Here is a 17586-nt window from a genome sequence, read left to right on the forward strand (position 1 = left end):
GTGAAACCTTAAAGCTTCACTACTGGGTTCCCTTACCGGGAATGACAGTGGCAGCACCTGGGAGTCGATCTGAAGATTGGCTGGGGTGCCAACATAATGGGCTCCCTGGACAGGTAAGTGCCCCGATATTAAAAGTCAGCAGCTACAGTATTTGTAGCTGCTGACTTAATTATTTTCACCCAGGCTGGACCTCCGCTTTAAATTCATCCCAGAGGTGTTCCATCAGGTTGAGGTCAGGGCTCTGTGCAGGAACACTCAAGTCCCTTCACCCCAAACTCAAGCCATATCTTTATAGAGTTGGCTTTGTACACAGGAGCACAGTCATGTTGGTACAGAAAAGGGCCTTCACCAAACTGTTGATACAAAGTTGGAAAAAAAGCACAAATATCTAAAATGCCTTTGGTTGCTCTAGAATTAACAGTACCGTACCCTTAACCTGAACTCAATCTGAAGGGGTGCCCACATACAGTAGGTAGGTGTGATGGTCAGGTGTCCACCAAATAGTGTGTACGATTCTGTTCTCCCCATCTTTGTAGAAGAGTATCGTACCTTCCAGGTGCCTCCGTTGATGCTCCAACATGACGTCTCTCCTGTAGAAGAGCTTATTACACACCTCGCAGGCAAACTTCTTCTCCCCATGTTTCTTCTTGTGCTTGGACAGGTTGCTGTTGGTGGAGAAGAATCTGTAGCACATTTCACACTGGAAGGATTTGTCGTCTGAAAGAAAAAAGGAGAAACCACCAAATAAAAAAACTCTATAAAGTCAAAGCCCCCTGTTAACCATTTACCTCAACCATCACCTACATTGCCTTGGTATAAAGCAAGGGTCTCCCAACTTTCTAAACAAAAAGGGACAGTTTACAGTTCTTCAGATTTTGATGGGAGTAGAAAATGTCCCATCATTGGTGGGAATAAACAATACCTCAGGCTTGGTGGTCCATGGGAGCAAAAAAATTACATAAGGAGCCGCCGCCTGGTGGCCCCGGCAGAACCTAAAGACCCACCAACAGGTGTCAGGGGGAGAAATGGTATTCCATTATTTATATCAGTGGGAGGAATTATGCCACATTGTTGGTGTCAGTGGAAGCAATAGTGTCTCACTTTTAATGTAATTGATCGGAATAATTCCCCAGGGGCCAGGTAAAAGGCAAGCAAAGGTCTGCATCTTTCCCGTAGGCCGCAATTTGGAGACCACTGGTATAAAAGCATGTGAATGAATAGAGACTGTGCGGTGTGCTCAGAAACAGCAGCGCCTGGCCAAGACTTCCGTGAATCAGTTGTGCCCTGCAGAGAAGGGACAGGCAAGCATAAAACTTTTGGGGAGATCGTTGGGGAAAGGAGTTGGACATTTAAAAAAGACAACTGTACTGAAGTACTGCCTTGCTGTCAAGTCTCCAATTGTCCTCCAACTAAACAAAATGGATTAGGTGAAGCATGTCCAACACCCACAGCTTCTAGACGCCCACATTAGCCTTGTGATATCGGAAGGGTCACATGACAAGTCATCCCAATTAAGGACTCACTAACCTGTCCTGCAGTTGTGGAATTCCAGGAAGGCCTCTAACCTGAATGACTTTTCACAGATGGCGCACCGGTACCTGTATTCTGCATCGCTCTGGGGGGGTGAAAAATAGTTGTATTACTACAATTATGCAATATCCTTGGTCTAGTAGAACCATAATACTATGCAATGCAAAGACCTCTGCATACAAGGCTAGGCCCCTTTCACACTTGTGCAACCTGAAATTCTCGCAACTTTGCAGCTACTTGAAGTGTAGCCTGTGTAGTCTTGCGGTCTGTGGCCCTCAAGTCGCATCAAATTCAGACCAAAGTAGTGCAGGGACTACCTTGACGTTGCTGCGACTTGAAGTTACACAGATATGAATGGTACTCATTGGAAATCATGGTGTATGACTTGAGACTTGGGATTGCAATTCCCATGACAAATGTGAAAGGGGCCTTAATAGTTTAATATACTTTTAAACTTCCCTGCTTCCTCCTCTCTCCAGCCCATACCAGAATGCTTTACAGCTGCTGGATGGCTCTGCACTGCTCTCTACCACTGTGCTGAGGATGGACACATGCCACTGCAAACTGTCAAGACACAAGTTCATGAAATCCAACCTATGTGTGTGATTATATGTCAGTATTATATTTTATATCCCTGTATGTTGTGGTCGTTCAGGTGCTTATCTAATATTTTCATTAAACTATTGATGCTCCTCGCCGATACCACCGCTTGTGGAAGGGAATTCCACATCCTTGCCACTCTTACAGTAAAGAACCCTCTACGTAGTTTAAGGTTAAACCTTTTCTTCTAAATTTTAATGAGTGGCTACGTGTCTTCTTAAATTCCCTTCCACAAAAAAGTTTTATTCCTATTGCGGGGTCACCAGTACGGTGTTTGGAAATTTAAATCATATCCCCTCTCAAGTGTCTCTTCTCCAGAGAGAATAAGTTCAGTGCTCGCAACCTTTTCTCATAACTAATATCCTCCAGACCCTTAATTAGCTTTGTTGCCCTTCTTTGTACTCGCTCCATTTCCAGTGCATCCTTCCTGAGGACTGGTGCCCAGAACTGGACAGCATACTCCAGGTGAAGCCGGACCAGAGTCTTGTAGAGCGGGAAAATTATCATTTTATCTCTGGAGTTGGTCCCCTTTTTAATGCATGCCAATATTCTGTTTGCTTTGTTAGGCTCAGCAATGGCATGCGATGCCAAGCTGCTGCAATCATCTACTAGGACCCCGAGGACCTTTTCCATTCTTGATTCTCCCAGAGGTTCTCCCCCCAGAGAGTAGATTGCATTCATATTTTTTGCAACCCAAATGCATCATTTTACATTTTTCTACATTGAACCATGTAGTTGCCCACCCCATTCACTTGTTTCAGATCTTTTTGCAATTTCCACATCCATTAGTATCATCCGCAAATACAGAGATTGAACTGTTTACCCCAGCTTCCAGGTCATTTATGAACAAATTAAACAGGATTGGTCCCAGCACAGAACCCTGGGGGACCCCACTACCCATCCCTGACCATTCCGAGTACTCCCCATTTCATGTCGCACAGACATCGCATGTGAGCTGCACAGCAGTGTGGTGCGAATCACATGCAGTGTCTTAACATCACACTAGTGTGAACTCAACCTAAAAAAAGACAATGTTTCTACAATCTGCTATATACAGACATCTATAGAACACAGTATATTTGGTTATATTCCGCGCTTAGGTGTAGGCTGGGATGCTGCCTCCCTTGAAAAAATTTTTTTTATAGGTAAAGGGTTGGTGGCGTTGCCCATTTCCTGAAGAATGATTCTCCACAGTGAACCATTCTTTCCGGGTGAGTGTGCAAGCAGGAAGGGTGTTTTTCACTTCCATCGCCTGAAAAGTGAACCCGGCGATGTAGACCAGATAAGAAAATATAACAATCTTGTATTTGTACTTGCACATTTCTTTTCAAAGCGCAAAGTAATCACAGGGATAAAATATCACTAAATTAAAGGCACACAAACCAATATATAAAAATTCTTTGGTAAAGAGATCACGGAAAACACTTCTTACCCCCACGTTCTACCTGGGATAAGCGACCGAAATAGTTCACTTTTCAGGTGACGGCAGTGAAAAACCACCCTCCTTGCTTACACACTCACCCGAAAAAAATGGTTCACTGGAGGATCACTCGTCAGGTGACGGGGCAGCACCACCAACCTTAAATCTATAAAACACAGGTCCCCCTGCCACAAGGGGTTTATAAAATCAAATTTTCCGCCAATTCCTCCATAAGGACAGCCACTCACCTCATTCTTGCTGTGCTTGTAGGATACGTGCTGTTTCAGACTCTCTTTACGGCTGAACAGTTTAGAACATTCTTCACATTTGAACAGCTTGTCACCTGGAAGAAGACAACCGCGCCCCCTAAATTTTAAAAGGTTTGTTTACACAAACAAACACTCACTTTAAATCTTTTACAATATCTTTAATTACCTTTTATTTTACAATCTTTTAGGGGCCCCAATGGGGGCTTCAGTGAAACATCAGGGGTTTAAACAGGCCCCTGATGTCTCACTTTTGAGACAGTGAAAGGGACTGAGGACACAGATCCCCCAGTCCCTTGCTCTGCAGCCTCAGCTGCACTGGATAGTGAATCAATAGCAGAGAAGGGGGGCGGGGGGCCCATAAGGATGATCAATCCTGGGGTAGTCCAATGCAGCTGCACGGGCCAGTATAAGAAGCCACCAGCGCCAAGTGCGTAGCCCATGTTATCTCCAGATTGACAGCCCTCAGCTCTGATGCCCACCCAGTTCCGGTGACATCACTTCTGCGTTCCAGGCTGGTCAGCATGGAGCCTGGTGCTTCCTGGGACACACAATACGGCCAGTAACAAGATCATCATTCCCAGCAGCCGGTGGGGAATTTGGCATACAGCCAGTTGGCGCCACCCCTCTCTGCTATTGACTTGTCTACAGAGGCCAAGGACACCCTCTGAGAAAGGCCGCCTCCTTCTTTGTGAATGAATACCAGTTACCAGTATTGAATGGTTTACAATTGCCATCACAGCTAACACATTTTTTTAAAGAGGAAGTAAATCCTGATGGGTTTTACTTCCTCTTTATTTCCCTGCAAAGGTAAAGCATAATGGGCTACTATGCATAGCACAGTAGTCCATTATGTGTCACTTACCTGAAACCAAAGCCTGCGATCTTACTGCTGTCCCCACTAACAGCGAGTGTCCATCTTCACCCCTCTTTCTTCTGGGGCCGCTGCAGGGTGAGGGCCCAGGAAGCAGGGGAAAACGGACGCACACAGGGTGATTAGGGTGTGCATAGAAACCCCTGGGTGGGGGTTCACTCTCGACACTGCTACCATTCAGAAAAAGCCTTGTATGTTTTCAAATAACCATTCTCTGGTTGGATGAGGTGAAGATTGTGAAGTCGCTGGTTTTTCTATTTTCATATGATGGGAATATTTCCACTAGCCTTGTAGACAAGTGAAGCATAATTAATATGCAAGTAAACAGGGAGCTAACATTTAGCAACCTGGATGTATGTTGGCCACACAAACACTTGGAGAGCAACGTGGAGTACATAGACACCAATCTTTTTACTTACCGTGGGATCGGATGTGACGGCTCAGGTTGCTGCTATTTCGGAAAACCTTTGAGCAAACGTTGCACTGGAAGACACGTTTGTGATCGCCGAGCTGACGCACAAATTTTCTTCTCATGCTGTGCCTTGTGCTAGATAGCAGCATCCCCCTCTTCAGGGAATTATTCCCCTGGTGGAAGGCAAACCTGCAAGAAATGAGACTTAACTGTCAAATAGGCCCATATCTAGGATGACGCTTTGTACCAGCCTCCTGGCCTGAAGCTGCTATATAGAAACCATGATTTGAAGCTGTTGAAAAGAATGGCATGAGGGTTCATTTTTTATTTTGAAAACACTAATCCTCATAAAAAAAGGATTTTTAATAATTTTTTCACACAGATACAGCTTTTCTTTTGGTGGAATTTGATCACCACTGGATTTTATTTTTTGCGAGAAATGAAAAAAAATAAATAAAAAATTTAGAGAGATAGATAGATATATAGATATCTCTCAATCACACACACTTCCTGCAAAAAAACAAAAAAAAACAAACACACACACACACCAAATTTCTTTATAAATGTTTGCCAAAATGTATTCATGTCTTTGGTAAAAAAAAAAAAAAAAAAAAAAAAAAGAAGAAGAACGAAATAATCCTAATAAGTGTATAGTGATCGGTTTGCATGAAAGTTCTACCATCTACAAAACTATGGCATTTATATAGGAGGGGGGGGTCTTCAAAATTTTCCACACTTTTTTTATATTTAACCACTTAAGCCCCAGACCAATTTGCAGCGAAAGGACCAGGCACCTTTTTGCGATTCGGCACTGCGTCGCTTTGACTGACAATTGCGTGGTCATGCGACGTGGCTCACAAACAAAATAAGCGTTCTTTTTCCCCATAGAGCTTTCTTTTGGTGGTATTTGATCACCTCTGCGGTTTTTATTTTTAGTGCTATAAACAAAAACAAAAAAAGAGCGACAATTTTGAAAAAATGCAATATTTTTTACTTTTTGCTATAAATATCCCCAAATATATATATATATATTATATATATATATATATATATATATATATATATATATATATATATATATATATATATATATATATATATATATATATAAAAAATTTCCCTCAGTTTAGGCCGATACATATTCTTCTACATACTTTTGGAAAAAAAATAAAAAAAAATAAAATGAATTGGCTATTGCTTGGTTTGCGCAAACATTATAGAGTTTACAAAATAGGGTAGTTTAATAGCATTTTTATACATTTTTTTTTTTACTAGTAATGGCCGCGACCGGCGATTTTTATTGTGACTGCAACATTATGGCGGACACATCGGACATTTTTGGGACCACTGTCATTTATACAGCAATCAGTGCTATTTAAATGCACCGATTCCTGTGAAAATGACACTGGCAGTGAAGGCGTTAACCACTAGGGGGCGAGGAGGGGTTATGTGTGACGTTATGTTTTTTTTTTTTTTACTGTAGGGGGGCATGGCTTGGCATGTGACATCACTGATTGTCTTTCCCTATAACAGGAAACAGACGATCGGCGACAGCCACACTAGGTAGCACAGGGAGAGGTTTGTTTACACAGACCTCTCCTCGTTCTTCAGCTCTGTGACCCGATCACGGGACACCAGCGGCGATCAGGCCCGCGGGTCCTGTGGCCACGGAGCTCTGGACCGAGTCGCGAGCGTGCGCGACCCACAACTGGGCACTTAAAGAGCAACGTACCTGCTTGTGCACAGCCGTGCCATTCTTCCCGACGTAAATGTGCAGGAGGCAGTCCTTAAACGGTTAATAGAGTTAAAAAAAAAAAAAAAGTGCGGAAACTTTTTGAAGAATCCACGTATATTGTAATCTTCATTTATTCATTTTTTTTGTAGTAATGGCAGCGATCAGTGACTTATAGTAGGACTGTGATAGTGATTAGTGGTGCACCGAAAATTAATCAGCTGAAAACAGTGTTTTTTCATTCGGCCGACAGACTCCCCACGATCTCCGTGTTTCACTGAGCTGAATTGCCCGGCTGCAGTAACAATGTCCCAACTCCTTGATAGATGGCACACTGATCCAATGGTGGGACACTGAATCAGCGTGATGCGATTACAGGAGGCGGGACATTGTTACTGTGGCCTGGACAATTCAAATCCAGTCCCGTGATACACGGCGATCACCGCTGATGCAGGCACAGGCAGGTTGCACTTGATGGGCACTGGTAAAAATGCTGGGCATGCATGCTGGGCACTGGTAAAGCTGCTGGGCATACATGGACACTGATAGGGCTGCTGGGCACTGGCAAGCTGCATATGATGGGCACTGGTGAGGCTGCATTGATCTCTTGTATCATGTCTGCAGTCTGACCATCTTCTGTATCTGCTAGAGGTGCATCAAATGGAAATTTTGCTAATAGTATTAGCAATGTGTTTGAGTTTAAGTAAGAGATTGCAGACATGATACAAGAGATGGTCAGAGACTGCAGACTGCATTTTTCTTGAACTTTCTTAAAAGGTGGCAATAACGGTCAACAATAAATTCATATTAATTTAAATGTTTGTTTTTTTAAATTCATTTTCGGCATCGTATTTGTATCGTAACGTATTTTTCATTTTCGGTATCGGCACCAAAAAACCCATTCGGTGTACCCCTAATAAATTTATTTATATTATATAACACATACACACACCTGTGTTTATACGTTTACATACCCTCACAGAATTTATGATTTCTTGGCCATTTTTCAAAGAATATGAATGACAACACAAAAATATTTCTCTTTCACTGATTGATAATAAATGGCTTCAGCCAAACTCTAACCATCAACTGTGTTTACTCTTTTTAAATCATAATGACAACAGCAACTACCCAAATGACCCTGATCAAAAAGTTTACATACCCTGGTGATTTTGGCCAGATAACATGCACACAAGTTGACACAAAGGGGTTTGAGTGTGTGTGTGTGTATGTGTATATATGTGTATATGTGTGTATATGTGTGTATATGTGTGTATATGTGTGTATGTGTAAAAGGTCAGTGAGTTTCTGGACTCCTGATAGACCCCTTGTATCTTTCATCCAGTGCTGTACTAACGTTTCTGGATTCTGAATCATGGGGAAAGGAAAAGAATTGTCAAATGATCTGCAGGAAAAAGGTAGTTGAACTGTATAAAACAGGAAAGTGATATTAAAAAGGATATCCAAGGAATTGAGAATCAGCAGTGTTCAAACTCTAATCAAGAAGTGGAAAATGAGGGGTTCTGTTGAAACCAAACCACGGTCAGGTAGACCAACTAAATTTTCAGCCACAACTGCCTGGAAAATCCTTCGGGATGCAAAGAAAAACCCACAAATATCTTCAGGTGAAATACAGGACTCTCTGGAAACATGGCGTGTGGCTGTTTCAAGATGCACAATAAGGAGGCACTTGAAGAAAGATGGGCTGCATGGTCGAGTTGCCAGAAGAAAGCCATTACTACGCAAATGCCACAAAGTATTCTCCTTACAATATGCCAAACAGCACAGAGACAAGACTCAAACCTTCCGGCATGAAGTCATTTGGAGTGATGAGACCAAAATTGAGCTTTTTGGCCACAACCATAAACACTACATTTGGAGAGGAGTCAACAAGGCCTATGATGAAAGGTACACCGTTTCTACTGTGAAACATGGAGGTGGATCGCTGTTTTGGGGATGTGTGAGCTACAAAGGCACATGAAATTTGGTCCAATGGCAAGATGTAGTATGTTATCAAAAAACACTGGAGGAACATTTGCATTCATCAGCCAGGAAGCTTGACATGGGACGTACTTGGACAGTCCAACATGACAATGATCCAAAACACAAGGCCAAGTCGACCTGTCATTGGCTACAGCAGAATAAGGTGAAGGTTCTGGAGTGGCCATCTCAGTCTTCTGACATCAATATCATTGACCACTCTGGGGAGATCTCAAACATGCAGTTCATGCGAGACAGCCCAAGAATTTACAGGAACTGGAGGCTTTTTGCCAAGAGGAATTGGCAGCTTTACCATCTGAGAAGATAAAGAGCCTCATCCACAAATACCACAAAAAGACTTCAATCTGTCATTGATGTTAAAGGGGGCAATACACGATATTAAGAACTAGGGTATGTAAACTTTTGATCAGGGTCATTTGGCTAGTTTCTGTTGCGATTTAAAAAGAGTAAACACAGTTGATTGATAATAAAATGGCTTCCACTAGCCAAACACTAACCATGAGTGAAAGAAAAGTTTTTGCGTTATTCATATTCTCTGAAAAATGACCAAGAAATCATAAATTCAGCCAGGGTATGTACACTTATGAGCACATCTGCGCGCGCGTGCATATATATATATATATATATATATATATATATATGCGCAATTGTAACACACATTCCTGTGAGCCCAGGGCAGCAACACCCACACCACCCCCCCCCCCCCCCCCAACCTTGAACTTACCTGAGAATGCTGCAGAGAGAGTAGTACCATATCATTACCAATAAACCCTATATAATTGCCCCAGTATTTAGGATCTCCCCCCCCCCCCCCCCCCAAAAGGAAGAAAAAAAGACGACCAGTGACATCACTGCCCTTGACACAAGATCGCTGGACAAAAGGCAAGTATGAATTTTTGCAGAGCAGGCCTTGCTCGAAGGTGGGTGGGGAGCAAGCAGGGGCAGAGAGACTCTGGCCCACAGGCTTTAGTTTAATTTCTGATGCAACAGTATAACCTGCAAAACCACTGTGGTGGGTGCACCCCATAATAAATGTTTGTAAAAGATGTTGTTTATATAAAATAAAATGGATGATATAAACAACAAGTGTAGAAACTAAATTGCAGGTCCAATTGGCCCAAATAAGGGAACTACATACTTGGAGACAGGCGTCAAGCTGTTGGCAGCGGGCAGTTTTCCCAGCATCAGCTCCATGAACTTATCGTCGGAGTCGTGTGGCAGCGGTACCTCGTCAGGAGGGATTTCGGTGATGATTTCGGCCACCCGGTCAGATGGAAAAACTGGACTGTAAAGAATAGGATGATGTGCTGGGTGGGAGCAGCGGAGGGGGAGAAGCATAGATAAGACACAGGAACATTAGTCACATGAACAAACACATGTAGGCACCAGTAGACAGAACAGAGTGACCATAGCAGCACAAAAGATTTTACAAAAAAAAAATTAAAAAATGCACCTTTCTTAAAGTGCATTTAAACCAAGAAACAAAAAGTTGAACATATTGTAGCTTACTAGTCCTTGGATGTGGTGGCTGCATTTGTTTTCTCTTTTTTCAAATTTTCTTTTCTTTTAAATTTTACCTGGTGAGCCTTCAAATAACACTTAGACCCCTTTTCACACTGAGGTGCTTTTTATGCATTTTAGCGCTAAAAAGTGCATGTAAAGCACCTGAAAAGCACCTCTCATACCTCTCCAGTGTGAAAGCCTTGAGTGCTTTCACACTGGGGCAGTGCGCTTGCGGGACGGAAAAAAAAAACAAAAAAAGTCCTGCAAGCAGCATCTTTGGGGCAGTTTGTACACACAGCTCCCAAAACGCCCTGCCCACTGAATGGGTGGCGCTGCCAAAGCACCTGCAAAGTACTTCAGCAGCGCCACAAAACTGGCGCTTTTAACTCTTTCTTCGGCTGCTAATGGGGGTTAAAAGCACCCCGCTAGCGGCCAAAAAGCACGGCTACGTTTTTGGGGGATTTATAACTAAAGGTACTCTTCACATTGTTACTCTAATACACAAATGCCCTTTTTTGTAATTTGCTTTATTTGAAAAGATGAGTCATTGACTAGACAGCCAAATACCCTTCTGAATGAGGGTGGCCATTAATGATGGCAAGTGCTGCTTCGGATTGAAGGTGGTTTCTGATCTTCCAGGTGGTGATAATCGGCAAAGCAACTTCGTCGTCTACCCCTTGCTTAAACTCCCCTTTCCTTTGCTCAACTTAAAGCACCACTAAAGAGCCAATTTAAAGCACCACTCTGGGCATCAAAAAATTCCCCTTGCAGTGGGGCCTCCTTGAACAGCAAGGATTAAGAGCTTGTTAAGTCTCAGGAGCTAGAGGAATAAGATGTAATGCTCACCTCATTGCTCACTTTGGCAGACTTCCTCAACACTGTGCAAATGGTCTCCAACCTTTTCTAAGGTGCTTCAGCTAGCGGTCCCATTCTGTGGTCCTCATGTACAATGCAGGGCCAGTAGTCCTGAATTGTAAATGAGAGGAGATTGGCAAGGGCCCATCCACAAATCTGGGTGTCCGAAAGAGGGAAGAGCCAGAAGCCAGTGAGGAATAAGGTAAGAATTACATCAAAGCTGCTCAACCTTTTGAAGAGCGAAGGCCACTTAAAGTTTAAGTAAACCCCCCTATCGTTTTCAGCCAAAGAAAGCTGCCATCTTTCCTCTGTTTAATCTACAACTGCCATGATGCTGCACATGTGATCAGTTATTACACCAGCCATTGGATGGTTTGACAGTTTGGTTGAGAGCACAACAAATGGGAGTGTTACATTTATGGCATGTGCCGTAAAGAAACGGTTTTATGAATGGGTTTACTTCCGCTTTAAGTGACTTGGTAACCATCCTGACCACATTGAACTATGGGGTTTTACTACTCCCCAAAACGGCAAATGTAAAATGAGTCCTTACACCCCTATAAGGCTGCTTTCAGACTGATGCGCTGCGGTTTACCTGCCACGTGGATGCAGCGCACCTGCAGCTTAGCCATAGACTACAATTACATCTTGCACTTTCTGAAAGCACACTAAACCCACAGGATATAACAGAAGTCTATGGTTCAGTGCAGCTAACACACATGAAAGCCACAGATGCACTGCGATGCACCTGCAGATCAGTGTGAAACAGACCAATAATCTTTTTTTTTTAAGTTCTAATATGCCCATTGCAAAAGTGCAGTTCATGTAATATTTAATACACTGACCTTTTCCCCTTCCAGCTTCTGCTCTCCAGGCTGCTAGAAAAGTCCCAGGCGAAATGCACATGGAATCTCTCCGCCTGGGAAAGGAGTCGCACTACAGAGGAAGCATCAGCTTATGCGGCTCCGGCTCTCTCTGTAGCAGCCTGCTTCCTCCGCTGCCAGCGCTGGCTCCATGCATTCTGATGCTCTAGGTTGGTGGGTCAGCAAAGCATTGATCGCAATCTGGGCTTGCTGACCTACCATCCCAGAGCATGGGCATGCACTTCCCTGGTTTGAGGTACTTCAGGACATGGGGGGGGGGGGTTGACAATGACTCTCCTAACCACAATGAAGTCTTGAGAGCCAAGTTGCAGAGGGGCAAAGGCAAGATTAGTGTACGCAGTGGGTGGGGAAAAGAGAAAAAAAAAAAAGAAGAAGAAAGGTTGCATTGGTGGAGGTGGGAGAAATTAAATGTTACAGATTCACCTTAAAGTGGTTGGTAAAGGTTGAAGGTTTTTTACCTTCACGCATTCTATGAAAAACTTTCAGTGTGCAGCGCCCCTCCCCCCCCAATACTTACCTAAGCCCGATCTCGATCCAGCAAGGTGCACAAGACCCGATTCTCTCATTCACTTCTGATTGGCTGAGATGCAGCACCAGGAGACATTGGCTCCTGTTGCTGTCAATCACAGCCAGTGAGGTGGAAGCAAGGGGGAGGGGCCATGAATGCCAGTGGGGGGACCCGAGAAGAGGGGGGCCGTGGCTGCTCTGTGCAAAACCATTACACAGAGCAGGCAAGTATGACACGTTTGTACATTCAAAAAATAATTCCTTTAAAATCTCTTTTGGCTTAGGGTCTGTAGACACAACAGGAAGTGAGGGAAATGTGTTTTTGGACAGTTATCAAACAAAACAAGGTGTCCCAATTGGAAGATTTGTCCTTTCTTCCTATTCTGGGAACAACAAACTTTAGAATATTCCTGGTTTTTAGTTTTATTCGAGCCAAATCTGCTGCAGTCCCCAAGAGGTCACATTTAGCTAAAAGGTTGTTTTTTTTGCCTTAGCCAACCACATAAAATATTTTAATCCTTTAATAATGTTCAAATCTCTTTACCTGGAGGGCTGTCATCTTCAACAATCACAAGAGGAATGTTGCTCTTCGTGCCTTTGGATTTCCTTCCTTTCTTCGGCTTCTTCTTAGGCACCTCTGTATTAGCGGGCGGATTGCTGCATATGACGGGCTGCTCGGTTGGCGCGCTTCCCGCTTCTCCCTCTGTGAAAGGCGGCTCACAGGACTCGGATGGAGAGATCGCCTTTGCTTGCTCCAGGTGGCTTAATAAATGTTCTAAAGTGGAAGAAGAGGGTTATGTCAGCTGGACATTTTATATTGCCGATCAGCACTGCAAGATTGGAAGTGAGATGGTAAACATTTGTTTGTGTTTTACACAGGGTTTGCATATAGCAGTGAATTACATTGCTACAAGCAAGCATTTTACTGAATGAAACCGATAATTTTTTTGTGATTAGCTGCGATTTAGCAAAACTAATCACATGGTACAGATGGGTTGCGATTGGCCCTGTGTACCATGTGATCAAATTGCCAAATCACAGCTAGCAACACAATTGTACACAATGGATGGCATGGAAAGGACATTTGACATGCTGTGATTGTTCACAGTGGTCACATGGTACTGGCAGCAAGCCTGGCTGATCAGTCATCTGTGGACAGCAGTTGACAGTTGTCAAATGACGTCCAGTCAGAATGGAAAAGCTACCGCCCAGCCAGGCGGGAAGGTGTTAACACTAACCGCCCACCCACAGTACCTTTACCGCGGGTGGGCGGCACAGGGTGTGGATGGATCACTTACATGTACGCCATCCAGCCTGTCCTGGGTTAGAGGCATGCATGAGTGCGCCCCCTGCTGTTACTGGCTACAGCAGGATTTGGTCACATGGTACTGGCCAATGATTGAGACCTGATGATCACCTGTAGCCAATCACAACACACAGGGCTCTGTAAACAGATCAGTAAAGCAGGGAGAAAAATAAATAAATAAAAAAAATAAAAAAAAAACAGCCAGATAATTTAGTAAGCAGCACACATTATACGAGTTAGGAACACCGTTAACCCCTTGATTGCCTCCAGATGTTACGCCTTCCAAGCCAGTGTCATTAGTACAGTATTATCACTGTATATTAGTGTCAGTCAGTGTACCTCTCAGCGAGGGTCTGTTGATACCAGACTGCCCACCACACTATCACAGTCCCACTATAAGTCGCTGATCACTGCCCATTACCAGTATAGATTCATAGCTGCATAAACGTAATATTATACTCTATAGTTTGTATATGCCAAAAAACTTTCACACAAACCATTTTTTATTTTTACCAAAGACATAGCAGAAGAAATATTGACCTATAATGTATGAAGAAATTTGATTATTAGATATGTTTTGTTTTAGAACAGAAAATGTTGAAAAAATTTTTTTTTAACCAACATTTTGTGTCTTTTTTTGTTTATATATAAAAAAATAAAAAATCCAGTGGTACCACCAAAAAAAAAAAAATACATTTAATTGAATTTGCCTATGGTGTTAGTATGACCGCACAATTGCCAGTTAAAGTATCGCAGTGTCGAATAGCAAAAAATGTCCTGAAGTTGTTGGTGGCAAGGTGGAGAGTTGTGCGGCTTTACCGAAACAGGGAGACGTTCCCTTCAGCCGAGGTTGACACTGGTGTGTGCAAAAAACACTGATTTGCACAGGAATCGCATTTCTGTGCACATCACATGCGATGTCTGTGCAGTGCGATTTGAGCCACACATTCTGAATGGCTCAAACCGCATCTGCACCATAATGGTGCAGGACCCATTTTTCTCTCTCTGCACCTGAATCGCATCACGTGAGTGTTCACACCCACATGATGAGATTCTGGCAATCACACTGTTTTGCGATCCGTTTCAGGGTGTCAATTTAACAATGACACCCGCAGCAGATCGCATGGACGCCGTGTGATTGCAATGCGGTGCATGAAATGCACAGGAGTCACTGCATTTCCAGCATCTCATCAGTGTCAACCAGGGCTTAAAAATAAATAAATAAAAAACTGACCCCCAAACCATTAGAAGTATCCTTTAACCAGTCATAGCATCAAAGATCAGAAGAGTATTTGACAAGTAATACCGGTTAGCAGGTTGGGTTCGAGGAAGGTGGTATTGCACACTTTACACACCCACTCGCACGTTTCCACATGGATGATATCGCTGTTCTCCTGACAGGGAACTGAAAGAGAAAACAATATTACTTTAGAATAAACACAAAATATTCCCAAAGTTTAAATATATAGCATGAGAGGGTTAGAATCTGCCACGTTTTTACTGCTGTCTGTGTTGGACATTCCCCCTCTGGCATAGGATGGTCCCTCAATGTCCACATGTTCAGTGCAGGGCTATGGACCCTGCTTTGCTCCTGACGACCAAAGGATCCTGCATCTCTCGGCCAGTCCATCACCTTTACCCTCAGCTTCTTTAGCAAGGCAGTGGTCGTCTTGGATGTGTGTTTGGGGTGGGTATCATGTTAGAATACTGCCCTGCGGCCCAGTCTCTGAAGGGAGGTGATCATGCTCTGCTTCAGTATATCACAGTACATGTTGGCATTCATGGTTCCCTCAGTGATCTGTAGCTCCCCAGTGCCGGCAGCACTCATGTAGCTCCAGACCATGACACTCCCACCACCATGCTTGACTGAAGGGAAGACACAATAGTCTTTGTACTCCACACCTGGTTGTCACCACACGCTTGACACCATCTGAACCAAATAAGTTTATCTTGGTCTCATCAGACCACAGGACATGGTTCCAGTAATCCATGTCCTTAGTCTGCTTGTCTTCAGCAAACTGTTTGTGGGCTTTTCTTGTGCATCTTTATAAGAGGCTTCCTTCTGGGACGACACCCATGCAGACCAATTTGATGCAGTGTGCGGCGTATGGTCTTAACACTGACATGCTGACCCCCCCACCCCTTCAACCTCTGCAGCAATGCTGGCAGCACTCATACATCTATTTACCAAAGAAAACCTCTGGATATGAGGCTAAGCACGTGCAGTCGTGCACCGAACTTGTTTGGTCGACATTGGCGAGGCCTGTTCTGAGTGGAATACTCTGTATGGTTCAGCTCAGTTTCAAGGTCGTGGCAATCTTCTTATAGCCTAGACCATCTTTATGTAGAGCAACAATTTCTTTTTTCAGATCCCCAGTGAGTTCTTTGCCGTGAGGTGCCATGCTGAACTTCCAATGACCAGTGTGAGAGAGTAAGAGCGATAACACCAAATTTAACACACCTGAGACCTTGTAACACTAACGAGTCACATGACATTGGAGAGAGAAAATGGCTAATTGGGCCCAATTTGGACATTTTCACTTAGGGGTGTACTCACTTTTGTTGCCAGCAGTTTAGACATTAATGGCTGTGTGTTGAGTTATTTTGAGGGGACAGCAAATGTACACTGTTATACAAGCTGTACACTCACTACTTTACATTGTAGAAAAGTGTCATTTCTTCAGTGTTGTCACATGAAATGAGAATAAAATATTTACAAAAACGTGAGGGGTGTACTCACTTTTGTGAGATACTGTATATAAAAACACACACACACACACACACACACACACACACACACACACCTCTATCCATGAATATCTACCCATACTACTCAGGGATAGGGCTGATGGTAAGCCATCTATAGGCTTACCATCAGCCCTATCCCTGAGCTCTTTGCTATGTGGTCCTGCCCAAAGTAACAAATTTGCAAAATCTTAATCTTATGGATGATCCGTACTCATGGCGGCCTTCAGCCATCTAGGGAGGTCTAGTCCTTAAACTACAAGAATGAACTGCACATGCACAATCGGAGCTGGACCCAGCCAGGACTGGTTTCTACAAACGTGGTGCGGCTCTGGGCAGAGCTGCATAGTGAAGAACCCAGTGGCAATGCTGAAGGTAAGTGTTTATGTAGGTGGCTGCCACTTGGTTGCCAGGGGAAACATTCAGGCTCATAGGAATTTATAGATTCACATAATGGACAGCTGCTGGAGCGCATTACCTCTCTGGTAGCTGTCTATTCCCAAATGCTGTAGGGTAGAACTGCTACGACACGTAATCGACTAAGAAAATACGTCAACGTGCGTTCTGGGCGTTGATGCGTCACAGTGGTGGCAGTGCTTAGTATCTAGTGCTGCCCTCCGTGCTGCCGTCCCCCTCTCTTCTCCCCCGCCGTCCCCCTCTCTTCTCCCCCTCCGTGCCGCCGTCCCTAGGGGTGCAACGGATCTTCACCGATCCGTGATCCGAGCGCACATGCCGCGCTACGCGGTCTCGGCCTTAGGAGAGGCCGCGGCTTCGGCCTAGCTCCGAAGCGGCGGCCATCTTTCTACACCCAGGCGTTTACAATGTGATCGCTCTGACGGAGCGATCACTTGTAAACAAACCGGCGTCATGACATGGCGCCGGTTTCTCTCTCCCCTCTCTGTACTGATCTGTGCAGTGGAGGGGAGAGGTCAGATGGAAGCAGCCATCCCT

The 17586-nt window shown here is 43.9% G+C and overlaps 1 protein-coding gene across 8 annotated transcripts in view; it reads right to left on the minus strand.

The window, feature by feature from the left end:
- Positions 1 to 17586, minus strand: part of PRDM15 (PR/SET domain 15) — an 86707-nt gene that overhangs the window by 27985 nt on the left and 41136 nt on the right. For all 8 annotated transcript variants that reach the window (XM_077479853.1, XM_077479854.1, XM_077479852.1 and 5 more), the window contains 7 exons: positions 15197 to 15295; positions 13129 to 13359; positions 9974 to 10142; positions 5110 to 5291; positions 3799 to 3893; positions 1528 to 1615; positions 550 to 717 (listed from right to left, as the gene is read on the minus strand). In XM_077479853.1, the coding sequence (XP_077335979.1) occupies positions 550 to 717; positions 1528 to 1615; positions 3799 to 3893; positions 5110 to 5291; positions 9974 to 10142; positions 13129 to 13359; positions 15197 to 15295 (1032 nt within the window). The remainder of the gene's footprint in view (positions 1 to 549; positions 718 to 1527; positions 1616 to 3798; positions 3894 to 5109; positions 5292 to 9973; positions 10143 to 13128; positions 13360 to 15196; positions 15296 to 17586) is intronic.

Source organism: Lithobates pipiens, unplaced genomic scaffold (assembly GCF_037356315.1).
Source record: "Lithobates pipiens isolate NorthernLeopardFrog02 unplaced genomic scaffold, aLitPip1_a1.2 Scaffold_16, whole genome shotgun sequence".
NCBI classification, from domain to species: Eukaryota; Metazoa; Chordata; class Amphibia; order Anura; family Ranidae; genus Lithobates; species Lithobates pipiens.